Raw genomic sequence first — 14,234 nt, 5'->3', positions numbered from 1 at the left:
ATGGAATTAGAGAAGTACGTACAGTTAGGTAAAGATTGTGGACTGCAAGGTGCAGAACTAGTGGAGTTTGCCCGCACTGAAAGAGACAAGTATCTCGAAGAAAAGAGACGAGATGAAAAGTTAGAAAGAGATGAAAGACAGGTACAGAGGGAAGAAATAACCAAGCAAAAGAGGATTGAGTTAGAAATAGCTCAATATAGGAGTGTCAATGTGAAGGCAACAAATAGTGTAAGGAGTAGCTTACCAAGCTTGCCGGCGTTTCGCGCTGACTCTGACGATTTGGACGCTTATCTGTTGCGTTTTGAGAGATATGCAAAACAAAGTCAGTGGCCAGAGGAATGCTGGGCTCCTGCATTGGGGAACCTTTTGACCGGGCGCGCTTTGGAAGTTTATTCTCTCTTACCGGCAAATGAAGCCGACGACTATGAAAGTCTGAAAGATACACTCTTGCGGCAGTTTGCGCTAACTGAAGAAGGCTTTCGCAAACGTTTTCGAGAGGCGCGGCAGAAAATGGGCGAATCATTTGGGCAATTTGCAACGCGCATAACCGGATATGCTACTAGATGGGTAGAGATGTCGGGTACAAGTAAGTCCTATGAAGGGCTACTAGAGCTAACGGTGCGTGAACAGCTGCTCGAATGTTGTGATCGTGGATTATCTGTTTTCATTCGTGAGAGAAACCCACGATCGGTGAAGGAGATGGCAGATATCGCAGATCGGTATCGGGACGCACACGGGCATGGCGGCTCCGGTAAACGCGCACGCGACGATAATAAGTCTCGTAACCAGGGCAACGAAGCAAGCCAAGCAAAGAAAGGGGGCACTACGTCACGTGAAAACCAGGGTTGCTTTGTCTGTGGTAAGCAAGGACATTTTGCTTCTAAGTGTCCAGACCGTAAAACTGACCAGTCGAAAGTAACTAACAAGCAGTATGTGCCAAAGTCAAAACAGACAGGGGCAACATGTGTGGTAGGAGTATGCCCTACTCATGATGCTCATGAGAGAGGGAATGTTAGTGGCACACCTTCTGTTAAACTGATGTGTGGTCACGAGTTACCCCTTCTTAGCGGTGGGTGTAACGTAGGCACAGGCATGCCGACATCTGAAGGTATGTTGAATGGTAAAAGAGTTAAGGTGCTGAGAGACACTGGTTGCAACACCGTAGTGGTGAAACGTCAACTGATAGAGGAATCACAGCTGACTGGTGAGATTCAAACTTGTGTGCTCATAGATGGTACTGTGAGAAAAGTGCCACTAGCAAAAGTTGAAATCGATTCACCATACTTTGTTGGAACAACACATGCTTTATGTATGACGAATACTATCTACGATCTAATCATAGGTAATGTTAGTGGTGCTAGGCAGCCTGGTGACGAGGACATCGGATGGAGCGGAGAGGATGCTAGGGAGAAGCCGTCAGCTGACGAGATGACGACCTCCAGTTCAGAGGCAGAGTCCGCGGAAGCAGAGTCTTCGAAAGGGACACCGCAGAACGGCATCACAACGACCTCCGACAGTCGTGATCGTAACCACACTGACGAGAGTGTGAAGCAGTCACCGACACCCCTACCTACAACCAACGAAAGTGCAGCAGTAGAGACAAGAGGCATGAGGAAATCGAAGGAACGGCCTTGGAAGAGACTAGGATCAGCAGACCAGCCGACGATCACTGCAACCAGGGAGGAGATGATCAGAGAGCAGGCGCGAGATGCCACACTGGAGAAACTTCGGAAGTTGGCGGAGAAAGGTGAGGCTAAGGCTGTAGGGAAAGGAAGTGAGGTCAGATATTTTTGTCGTGACAATCTTCTCTTCCGTGAATACAGGTCTCCCTACGTCGAGAGAGGAAAGACATTCACGCAGCTAGTGGTGCCCCAGCCGTATCGCAGTGAAGTGCTCCGACTCTCTCACGACTCCCCTCTAGCAGGTCACCTGCAGACGAAGAAGACGGCTGACCGGATTCTCGCCCACTTCTATTGGCCAGGGATTCAAGCCGATGTCAAGCGTTACTGTGCATCATGCGATTCATGCCAACGCACCACGCCAAAGGGTAAGATAGGGAAAGTACCCCTGACCATCCCCCCTTTGATTGATACATGTTTCCGTAGAGTGGCGGTCGATTTGATCGGACCACTTGAACCGATCACCGAGAGAGGGAATCGATATATCTTGACGATAATCGATCTTGCTACTAGATACCCAGAGGCGGTAGCATTACCACGAATCGAAGCAGAACGGGTAGCAGAGGCGTTAGTTGAAGTATTCTCGAGGTTAGGCATTCCTAATGAGATACTCTCTGATAACGGCACTCAATTCGTTTCAGGTGTGATGAAAGAAGCAGCTCAACTCCTGGGAGTGAAGCAATTTCACACGACACCATACCACCCGATGGCGAACGGCGCCTGCGAGAGATTCAACGGCACGTTGAAACAGATGCTGAGGAGGATGTGCCAGGAGCGACCTAGCGACTGGGACCGCTTCCTGCCAGCTCTTCTCTTCGCATATCGAGAGGTGCCTCACGAAAGCCTTGGCTTTTCTCCTTTCGAACTCATGTACGGCCGAGTGGTGAGAGGACCCATGACAGTACTGAAAGAACTGTGGACTAAGGAGATCCCTGAGGAAGAAACGAAGACTACGTACCAGTATGTCATCGATCTCCAAAACCGACTCGAACAGACGTGTGAACTCGCCAAAGAGGAGCTGTCCAAAGCATCAAGGAAGTACAAGAAACACTTTGACGTGAAGACGAAGGAGAGACGCTTCGAGTGCGGCGACAAAGTGCTACTCCTGTTACCGACGACGAGGAATAAGCTGCAAATGCAATGGCGAGGTCCATTCGAAATCGTGCAGCGAATTGCCAGAGACGATTACCGATTGCTAGTGAACGGTAAGGAAAGGACCTACCACGCCAATCTCCTGAAACGGTACATTGGGAGAGAAGACGAGAAAGTCGACGACCTCGAGAACGAAAACCAGGGACAACTGGAGGCGAACTACGTCAGTGTCGTGGACGACCAGGTAGATGATGACGGATCGGTGCCCCTCTCATTTCCCTCCATCGAAGCGTCGGAAAGCGTGCATGACGTAAAGTGCAGTGACGAGCTAGACGAGGAGAAGATGAAGGAGGTAAAATCCCTCGTGCTGGAGTTCTCGGATGTCATGACCGATGTCCCAGGACGGACCGACATCATCGAGCACGCCATCGAACTGAAAACGAACGAGCCGATACGTTCTCGCCCATACCCAGTCCCCCGGTCACTGAAGGAGACCATCAGAGAGGAGGTCAACACCATGTTGAGGATGGGAGTGATCGAAAGGTCGACATCGCCATACGCATCCCCCGTGGTCCTTGTAAAGAAAAAGGACGGGAAGAATCGCTTCTGCGTCGACTATAGGAAGTTGAACGCCAAGACAGTTGTCGACAACGAACCAATCCCAAACATCGAAGAACTGATGGCAGAGATAGGAAATGCAAAGTTCTTCACCAAGATCGATTTGGCCAAAGGCTATTGGCAGATACCCGTGGTCGAAGAAGACCGGAAGAAGACCGCGTTTGTCACGCCAGACGGCCAGTACGAGTTCAAGGTACTACCATTCGGGCTAGTAAATGCCCCAGCAGTGTTCACTCGGATGATGAGAGCTCTGCTGGAAGGCCTGCCCCATGTCGTCCATTACATCGACGACATTCTGATCTACAGTTCCTCATGGGAGGAGCACCTGAATGACATCCGACAAGTCTGCCTCCGACTGCGACAGGCTCACCTTACAGCGAGACCGACAAAGTGTCATGTCGCGTGTAAGTCCGTGGAGTTCTTAGGACACATCGTAGGACAAGGAAAGATGAAACCTACCCCAGAACAGATCCAGAAGGTGATGGCGACAACGCGACCGACAACCAAGAAGGAGGTGAGAGCATTCTTGGGGCTCGTGGGATATTATCGGAAGTTTATTCCAAACATGTCCACGATCGCCGCTCCCCTCACAGACGCGATGAAGAAGAATGAGCCTGACAAGATAAGATGGGACGAATCTCATGAGCAAGCATTCTGTACACTACGAGACAGACTAGTCGACTTCCCAATTCTAAGACTACCCGATGACGACAAGGAGTTCGTTCTACGGACCGATGCATCCGATGTGGGACTCGGCGCTGTGCTGATGCAGGAAAGCGAGGGGAAATACTTCCCCATCAGCTACGCTTCTCGAAAACTGCTGAAACGCGAGCGCGTGTACCCAATCGTAGAGCGCGAGTGTCTAGCTCTTGCGTGGGCGGTCAGAAAGTTCTCTTACTTTTTGTATGGCCGAGCATTCCAGCTGCAAACTGACCACTACCCGCTTGCTCATCTAACACACGCGCGAATGCAAAACCCAAGAGTCATGCGCTGGGCGCTTGCACTGCAGGCATACCAGTATCGTGTACAGGTAATCAAGGGCTCAGAGAATGTTGGGGCTGATTACCTCAGCAGATGCCCTACTGAGTAGAAATAGAGGCGTAAACAGCCCATGCTATCTCTATTATAATTATGTGAGTTGATCACAACGTAATTTTGTAATGAATTAATTGTTACTGTTATATACATTGTATGCTAGGAGGTATATTGTAAAGCTACAGCATTACACAAATTATATATGCTGAGTATGAGGTAAGATAGGCAGTTGAATCATACATCTCTGAAATTATTTGACTGCTCTGAATCAGACACCCCGGTATAATACCGTGCATAAGAAGGTTTTGCACATTACATTTTATTTTGTAGCAACAGCTAATGCACATAATATGCGATTAGCACAGGTATCATAATATTCTCCAATGTCATACTGGCCAACAAGGAGAGTCTATTGAAATTGTGCCGAAAGTGTCAATTTTGTATTGTGCGGTGCAAAAGAGGTAATTTTATTATTGAACTGTGGCTGGTATAATAACGCAGGAGTGTTAAAAGAGATAATATGATGACGTTTATATGTTATCCAATTGACTGAGTAAATCAGATTGTATAGTATATTGTGGAGTTTGTTGGTTCGATAGAATACCCATATAAACTGTCTCCATGGACAGCAGCCGACATTTGGAACAGTAGTCTGTCATGTATCACGACAAGTGAAGTTATGAAGTAGTGAATTGTTATAAGGGGTATAATGCTTTTGATTTAGAAGAGTAATGGTGAGAGAGTACTTACCTGCTACAGACATTTGATTTTTATTAGAGAAATGGCTATTGTTTCAGAGCGACTGTCATCTTAAATGGGGGGTTATTTGTCACGAGTGGAGTGACAGACGCTCTCCTCCACTGAGGTCAATTTGCATAGAATTTGTAAATAAGCACTTAAGTATGTAAATTGACGCAAACTCTTTAGCATTTCAATAGAAGAAATTCCAGACCGCTCTCGGTAGAGCCACGGTAGTGCTATGTGTGGCAAGGAGCGGCAGTATGACATCAGGCCTTGAAGGGGACATCACGCTGTGGTGCTGTCTCCGTGACACATGGTATGAGAATGGCCACTCGGTAACGGTGACAGGGGCCGCCACCCCAGTCAGTATTAACTAGAGATACCCACAGACAGTGGGTTTCCGGGTTTCCCGAAGGGTCAAGGGCCCACTGACACTGCAAGAGGCAGGTTCATAAAGGCGTTGACTGTCGACCAGCTCCGAGGCAGTAAGGGAGCATAGACTGTCGACCGGACTTCATTCCTGGATGCTGAGGAGACACCGCTAAGACGTCCGTCGGGAGAGCGACCACGCGAACGGCAATCGCGAAGAGTTGCTACGACAGACCACGCGACAGTCCATCCCAGCACCAGCGTAACGGGGCCCCGTCGTCAACCGACATCGTCATCGACCTGCATTGTCATCGTCATACGTCGTCATGCGTCGTCATAAGCCATCGTCACACAACGTACATCCGTGACAGCCATTCGAGGTGAAATGAATCCAATTTGAGTTAAACATAATAAAGCCCTAAGAGCCAGAAAGCCACTGAGCAGGGATAATTTATGTTCGTTTTTTCTCTTTTTATAATTTGCTGTAAAACCAATAGTCAGTTATAGACAATTAAAATATTTGAGTTAACTGAATGCACATTGTTTCCTCCGTTTCGTCTTGTATGAGTTACAGCCTGCCAACAGTTCTCAGAGGTTATGAAAATTTCTTTGTTCCGTTTATTTCCATATAAAAGGATGGAAATCGGGCAAATTCTGTGACACTGTGTAAGTGTCAAGCCAGAGACTTGGTCCAAAAGAGGCCCCCGAGTCATTTCTTACCCGTAATGTCGTAGCTCCAGCTGCGAGCGTTGCCAAGAAAGCGGGTGGGAAATCCCTGAAGTTTATCTTCAAACGAGAAAGATGCGGCAGGCGGAGAAGAAATTCTGCAAAGTGGATTGTCGCCTTCTCGTCGAGAGTCACATATGAGTTCCTTGAAACGTAAAGATCAAGGTCCTGCAGCTGAAAATTTTAAAAAGGACATTCAAAGTCAACTGTAAGAAAATGCCCATAGGTCTGTGGCCCTTAGGGCTACATAGAAAATAAATGCGTTGATCTATTTGGCTATTTACTTCTGAAACACAATGACACTTAACTGTGGTGACAAAACTCAAAATCATAACAACCAAGCAAAGTAAAATCACATCATCAGTAGCATTACTAAAATAGAATGTGACAGTAGGCAAAATTTCATTGTATTAAAGGGAAAATAACAAAGGTTCAAGATGGACAATTTAATAGAAACCGCCAGTAAAGATTTAGAGAAATTGGATAATTGTTTCAGAGGTTATGGATTTTCAGAATCATGTGCCATAACGTATAACTAGTAAGGAATGTGATGTCACATTAGTACAATACTATGTAAAAAAAAAAAAAAAAAATATATATATATATATATATATATATATATATATATATAGAGGGAATTCTATGCATTTTGATTTTTTGGAAGAGTACTTGACTTACCTCTTTCAGAAAGCAGGAAGAATAATATCACCTTAAACGTACTCCAATATTCAAACAAGTTAAGGGAATGTGCACTTTTCATTAAAAAGAAACTATAATTATCAGAAAGGCAGAATACGTAGAAAGACATCTTGTAGCATCCTTACCTGTGACAAGGCTGCTAGCCCAGAAGCCGTCGACCAAAATGCTTCGGGCACTTCACCTTCCCAAAACATTACTTCCAAGCGGGTGAGACATGGCATCTGCAATAGGAATCTGGCGTAATCACGAATCGGCTTGTCTTTTTTAAGATAGCAGCAGTTCTGTAGTCCTCGGTAGTCTACTTTCACATGTTGTATCTGTGATTTCCATAACAAGTTCATTAGAACTAAACTAGAAGACACATTACACAGTCACATAAATATCGCATAAGCCACTTATTACCTGAGACGTATTGCGGCCCCAGGATGATTTCGCAAGAGGTTAAATTCCCAGTCGCGGGGTACAATACTGAATGCAGAAATTTATGCCTGCAGGTCACATTCATGTTGGGATCAGAGTCAATATTTACGCGTGTTTTCAAATTCACTAATAGCACCTGACTAGCAAAATTCGCGATAATTAAAATTTTTATGAAATATTCAGTGTATACAGTATGCATGTATATATGTACTGAAATGAAAACTGCAAAATCATCAAAAAATCTGACATTTGGTCTACTTGTAATTATGCATAAAACATGTATCAAATATAGCATATCATTATATATTTCACTCAATCCCCTTATGAAAGAAAGCAAAAGACAGTGAAAAGGTTATCAATATTGGAAATACTTGTCGTATTCTTGCTCCTATTTATCTTCTCTTCCTCTTTGTTCCTTGTCCATTTCCTACTCTTCCTTTTTTTTGTATCATCCTCCAATCAAAATCAATATTACCTCCGCCAAGGGAAGAGATTATGTTTTTGTACCGTTTGTTTGTCCGTGTGCAAAATAACTAAAAAATTGCAAACGGATTTGGATGAAACTTGCAGGAAAGGGTGAGAATGACACAAGGAACAGATGATTACATTTTGGTAGTGATCTGGAAATTTTTATGGATGTTATGGATTTTCGATATTTTGGCAGTTAGGGTCAATGAACTTAGGAGTTCAAGCCAAGCATTTTTTAGGTTTTGACACACATACTAAAGCGCGTGCTCTACTGCGAGGCGCGCCGCGCAACTGAGGGTTGATGACGTAAGAAAAGGCTTCTACATTGGGAAATCGGGTGATTTTTCAGCATGCATACGTATGGGTGGAAATCACTGATCTCTGTGGAAGAACAAGATCATTGGTGGAAAGTAGCTGTTTGGCAGAAGTGTGCGCTCACGGAGAGCTTCTCATGTTGCCATTATCATTATTATCATTAGCATCATCCTCATTATCTCCCTCAACATAATAATTGATTGTAGCATTTATGCTGTCACTATAATCATCATCACTGCAGACATGTGATAAAATTTGCCAGACTTGCAAGACTTGCCTGTGACGACGGAGCGAAAGAAGCCAAGGTGGACATGAACTCCTCAAGAGACTGGGTGGTTGTCAGCTGGAGGTATGTCAGGCAAGGCAGGCTCATGAGGAATGTGGCAAATTCCTGGGATGCTGTCTCACTGGTTGGGAAGTCAGCTCTCCTCCTAAAACCCACCAGGTAGGTGTCGATATCAAAGCCTTCCAGCTACCGGCATTCATTGAAAAAAACAGAAAATCCAAAACCAATGATATTCAGTATAAAGGACTATACACATGCAAAGATAACATGTGTATTTCGTCGCTAGGGTGACAAGACCTAGTATCTCCAATTTTGGTGAAAGTGACTTTTTTGAATTACTGGTCAGATTATCAAATCCTAGCTGTCTTACCCCCTGAACATTTGACATTTTGGAGATACGAGGTCTTGTCACCTCAGCGCCGATATATATGGCTTCTTTGCAGAAAGAAGTATGGGGAGGCAAAGCACAAAAGTTGTGATTCATTGCTTGCACAAAACAGTACACTAAGACAGTATAAGTCTCTCTCTCATCAACATTGTTGCATGGTTGCTGTGTTACATCATGCAGCACAGATCAATTCAAAGTTTTTTCTCAAATGGGAAAGTGAAAATATGCTAGACGGAGGTCTTGTTTCACCTGAGCAGGCTGTCTAACTTTATAGAAGAAGGTATTACAAACGCATTTATTTTCATGTACAGATATTTTCGCGAATGAAAAGGTGACAGACATCTTACAAGATGTTGTTTCACAATTTGGACCTAGAAGCTATCGGAAGTGCACTAATGCTTGTCAATTTGCAATATTTTTGTGTGTTGCTAAATTTGCGGCCCAACCATGATTCACAAAATTTACAAAAATTAAAATCTAGCAAACATAATCACTTTTGCAGTAACATCATTGGACTAGGGCTGATAGAACACATCCCATTGGAGCAGCTTACAGACACATAAAAGGGTCATCTGAACACCAAAAGAATGTCACATAAAGCCTCACGTTTTGACTTAGGGCGGTGAGTTGGCTCAGTCGGTAGCGTGTCTGCCTCCGACCCAAGCAACACAGGTTTGAACCCAAGTCTGGACTGTGCAATGTTGTGTGTAATCATACCGTCCCCTCTAGCAAGAGGCAAAACACTCTGTAACTCGGATAGGACATAAAATGGAGGTCCTGTGTGTGAGAGAGTCACAACTCATGAACGCAAAAGATCCCACTTCATCCAGTCATCGCAAAGAGCAGGGTGTTTAACCCGGTGAAGTGGTCCCGCCTCACATCCAACTGGACCCCATGGAAGACCAGCTTAGCATAGCTGAATACAGTGTGGGCTATCCAGCCATCTTCTCAGATGAAAAATGTACAAACAAACAAACAAACAAACAAACAAACACACAAACTTACCTTGGAAGATGACGCCAAGGATACAGCTGTAGAGATGAACTCCTCCTGAAGGACATTACTTCTCAGCTTCACATGGGTGAGGCAGGGTAGCTGCAGCAGGCATTGGGCCAGATTCTGACTGGCCAATCCAATCCTCATCAGATCTTTCTTCATGACCTGAATCTCAAGGTGAATGTCCAGCTCTTCTAGCTGGGTCAGAATAAAGAAAATATTTAAGCCAGGATTTGTAGAAAATTTGATTGTGCTTTTAAAGGTCCTGTTTACCTTTGGGAACAGTGAATTAAAAAATGTTCAAGATGTCACATTTGATGCACACGTGTAGGTCTGTTTTATTACAAAACATCCTACCATATAAAAATTTTGCAGTAAAGCCTAAAATACAAGGAGATATTAGCATTTTTCTTACTAAACCATAACTGCAGGCGGTATAGTCTAGCAACATTTTTATCATTATAACTATTGTTCATATTTTGTCGATTTAACAATACCTGTACTTAACATCGCTTATTACACAGATTCAAATTCTTACAGTGGTTGTTTCTATCCCAAACTCACATGTTGAAACCATCTTAACAGCACTAATGCTGGGTTTTTGTTTCACCTGCAAATGGTAAATTATATCTTGAAGATCACAAAGTGAAAACTGGCCCCAACTTGGTTCCAGCCCCCAGGAAGTAACCCCTACATCTGCTATTGAACTTGAAAGTTTTCTCACCTGCGGATTTGCTCAAAGCATAATTATCTGGTTCTCAAGAAGACAAATTCTAATATATTCTCTAATTTTAGGGCTCTGTGATCCCATGGGGCTTCTACGGGGGCATGGTGCTGATTTACTACACTATGTATTCTACAACCCTAGCAGTAATGATGGCCACGTTTGGTGACAAATTTGATCACCTGTTTTCAAGAGGACAACATAAATTTAGAATTGGCCCCCCATTTGGACCCCTCTTCCCATGCAAACAAAGAGCAAACCTCACATACCTTGATATCAAACATCAAATGACAGAGAATTGAAAACCTGGGGGCATTTCATTGAGTGTTTTGCCAGTGATTTCCACTGACACTGGCAACACAAGTTAGAAAATGAGTGCTTTGTTGGCAAATTATTGTACCTCTTTTCTGATTTTGTGTAGATTTAATAAACTTGTATCAGTTATGTTTAATCTCTCTGAGGCGACATAGGCACAGAGACTGAGTCGCTAAGTTAATGAGGGCACCATAATACTGTCTGAGGCAGCATTTCTCCATAATTTGATAGCTGATAGAGAAGCAGATGAAATTGATCCACACCTTTGATGAGGCGGCATATTTAGCAGCTGTGCCAAAGAAGGCATCCACAAATATGCAGCAGCGCAGCTTTAAGCGTCGCAGGCTTGGCATCTGGAAGAGGGACTTGGCAAGGTCTCTCACACCGGCCTCAGCCTCTGGACTGTGGTCCATCTTCCAGCGATCAAAATCCAGATCCATCTCTTGAATCTAGGCAGTCAGCAGTGACAAAAGGACAATGGAATGAACACGGCTGGCATCAACTCCTAAAGGATCAGCCTTATGAGTCTGTTTGAATAGTAATACAATCAACTACAACTGCATCCATGCAAGTTTCATGGGTCTCTCTTTTTACATACACAATTTTCTTCTTGCTCTAAAGGGATGGTAGTTTTTGTTGAGATGGGGATTCAGGTAATTTTTCGTGATATAATTATAACCAGTTATATGAAATATCAAAAGCGTAAAATTCTACGAGGGGTTAAAAGTTTATTTGGTGAAAATTCGCTTTCAAATGGGTGAGATATCCAAACACAAAGCAAAACAAAGTGGCCCTAACAAAAGGTGGGACCCACCTTTTCCTAGAAGTGACTTCTAATTATCTTGCAAAAAAATTATATCCCAAATCCCCATCTAGAAAAGCAAAACTATGCCATCTCCTTAAAGATGAGTGTTTCCTATTACAATACACCCCCATCATGGCATCAGTGACTCAAAAATTCTAAGTTATTGCCTTGCCAAGGTTGTTAACCCTTTAAATGACAAAGACATTGACTCGCTAGTCACAAGATGTTTATTTGAGACTATGAGGCTTACTTTAAAAGCACGAGTCAGTAACATATTCATGATCATACTCAAAAATTCCTGACACTGGGTTACTTGCAGGAGGTACATTAAGAAATACAATTCATATAATCTTTTATTTTAAACTGATATTCAAACAGGGAAAAAAAAAAACAAGGAAAAAAATTACTACCACACTTGTGAATATACTTTTACAACTCAATTGTATATGGTATGCATATGTTGCTCTGGTTCAGTAGCCAGTAAAAAACTACTGTACTATTACTCTTCATACTACTTTGGTAATCCCCTCCTACTACTACTTCTGCTACTCTGAAGAAAATAATTGTACGAGTAATTTTCCGGTTCTCTACCTGTGAAGATGTGGTAAATGAAGTGAGCGCTGAATAGAAGGCATTAGACGCCAACTTGCAATGCATTTTCAGCTTCGTGAGATTCAAACTTTGCATAACAAATCTAGCGAGATCCTTCGCCGCCATGTCCGAGCCTGGAGAAGTCTTCAGTTTCTTTCTGCCAAGATCCAGGTCTAGTTCTTTCACCTAAAGTATAAAGGGCAAGTTGTATAAAAAGGAGGAACAAACAGAATTTCATTGTGAAAAGAGGAGTTCTGCAGTGATAATGACAAGTGAAGAGATGGCCACATGAGTTACTGTGACAAAAGGAACAGACAGATGATATACAAAATTAAACACTTATACCAGGCTTATAGACAGTGATCTGATAGTATGTCATCAAATATTGGTTTTCACCTATCTCTAATTGAAGAGTTTGTTTGAAAAACCGATGAGTCCATATTTGCCAAATGGAGATATTTGCGATTAAAGGTCAAGAAAAATAAAGAGAATAATAAGAAAATTTTTGCTTCTTTTGACCATAACTTCAAAAATGTACCTTTATATGTAATAACCAATATATCATTTAAAAGGTATTATTTTGTACTTTATGACAGAGACTGTAATTCAAAATCTTCAAAAATGGACTTATTGGTTTTTGCAAACAATCTCTTCGATTATTTCTTTCTCACAGGAATATTGCATATGTTGTACATTGCAAGATTGAGCAACATAATACTATGAAAAAAAATACTATGAAGGAGGCAATAGTGTAGGAGTGAGGTGATGCTTTGAGGGTATCCGAGAAGTCAAGAAAATAAAGTCCTCTGAATCAGAGGCAAAGAAACTGATATAACCACTCAGTGAGAATATGGACAGAATTGACAGGTGAATGAGAATGCATTCTTGACCACATTAAAAGACAAGACTGAATTACATAAGTATTGCTACTAAGTATATTGTGGAGCACCATCAAGGTACCTTCAAGGTACCTCATTTGAGATGTTTTGGGTATGCCATTCTGATGTCCTTATTAAAGGTAACATACTCTGATTTTTCATGTAAAATGTGTCTCCTCTATAAAACATCCCTCCAAACCTTTGCCTCTAAGTGTGGTAATTTGTCATATGTTCATTTTGTGGTCAGCTCGTTTCTATAAATGATGGGTTAAGAAATCTTTTATTTTTGAGACCCTGCTCATCACATCTAAGTTACAAATGTATCTGAGGAAAAATAGTAGAAAAATTATAATACAATATATAATACGTCCTCTATTTACATATTCTGTTGGCCACATAAAGGATACCAGGAGTATTATGAAACAACATATTAAAAGTAAATATGCATTGGCATCACATAGTTCCCTTAAACATTCATTGATTGAGTCACTAATCTATCTTCATTGGTTGAATCCATGTATATTGTGGGAAGCTTGATCTTCATAGCATGAATATATACCTGACTAGATGCGGCCAGTGACTCAGCTTTAGCAAAGAAGACATCAGGCATGTCATAGCACTGTAGCTTGAGGGTCTTGAGACAAGGCAACTGCAGCAAGAATGTGGCAATATCTTCTGCCGCAGCGGGGGAGCAAGAAAACGAACCGATGTCCATCTCCAAGGTCTGAATCTGAAGAAAGAAGAGAATTCTTATTTGATAGATTGCCACTATTCATGGCTGGTCCTGTCAAGCGGCTACAATATTTAAAGCAAGTTTGGGGTTCCACTTTGTACATGAGCAGAAAAAGGTCATTGCACAAACAGGGCATACATTGGCTTTTAAAGGACAAGTTCATCTTCATAGACATGTGGGTTGAGTGAATGCAGCAATATCAATAGAACACATCAGTGGGAGTTTGAGCAAAATCGGACAATCCGTTCAAAAGTTATGAATTTTTGAAGTTTCTGCTCAGTCACGGCTGGATGAAACGACTACTATAGCTTGTGATGTCACATGAGTACAACGATATAAAGAAAAAATAAAGAATA

General features: G+C 42.7%; 1 protein-coding gene across 1 annotated transcript; it reads left to right on the top strand.

Annotated features, from left to right (window-relative positions):
- On the top strand, positions 1-4,479 carry LOC139734939 (uncharacterized). Its single transcript, XM_071645716.1, has one exon. It carries the CDS (start codon positions 1-3, stop codon positions 4,477-4,479), a length of 4,479 nt encoding a protein of 1,492 aa, XP_071501817.1.
- The last annotated feature ends 9,755 nt before the right edge of the window (positions 4,480-14,234 follow it).

This window comes from Diadema antillarum, unplaced genomic scaffold (assembly GCF_040938485.1).
Source record: "Diadema antillarum isolate AM-2024a unplaced genomic scaffold, OU_Dant_1.0 seq00000552_RagTag, whole genome shotgun sequence".
NCBI classification, from domain to species: domain Eukaryota; kingdom Metazoa; phylum Echinodermata; class Echinoidea; order Diadematoida; family Diadematidae; genus Diadema; species Diadema antillarum.
The sequence above is the reverse complement of the archived record's forward strand: the minus strand, read 5'-3'. Positions and strand labels throughout refer to the sequence as shown.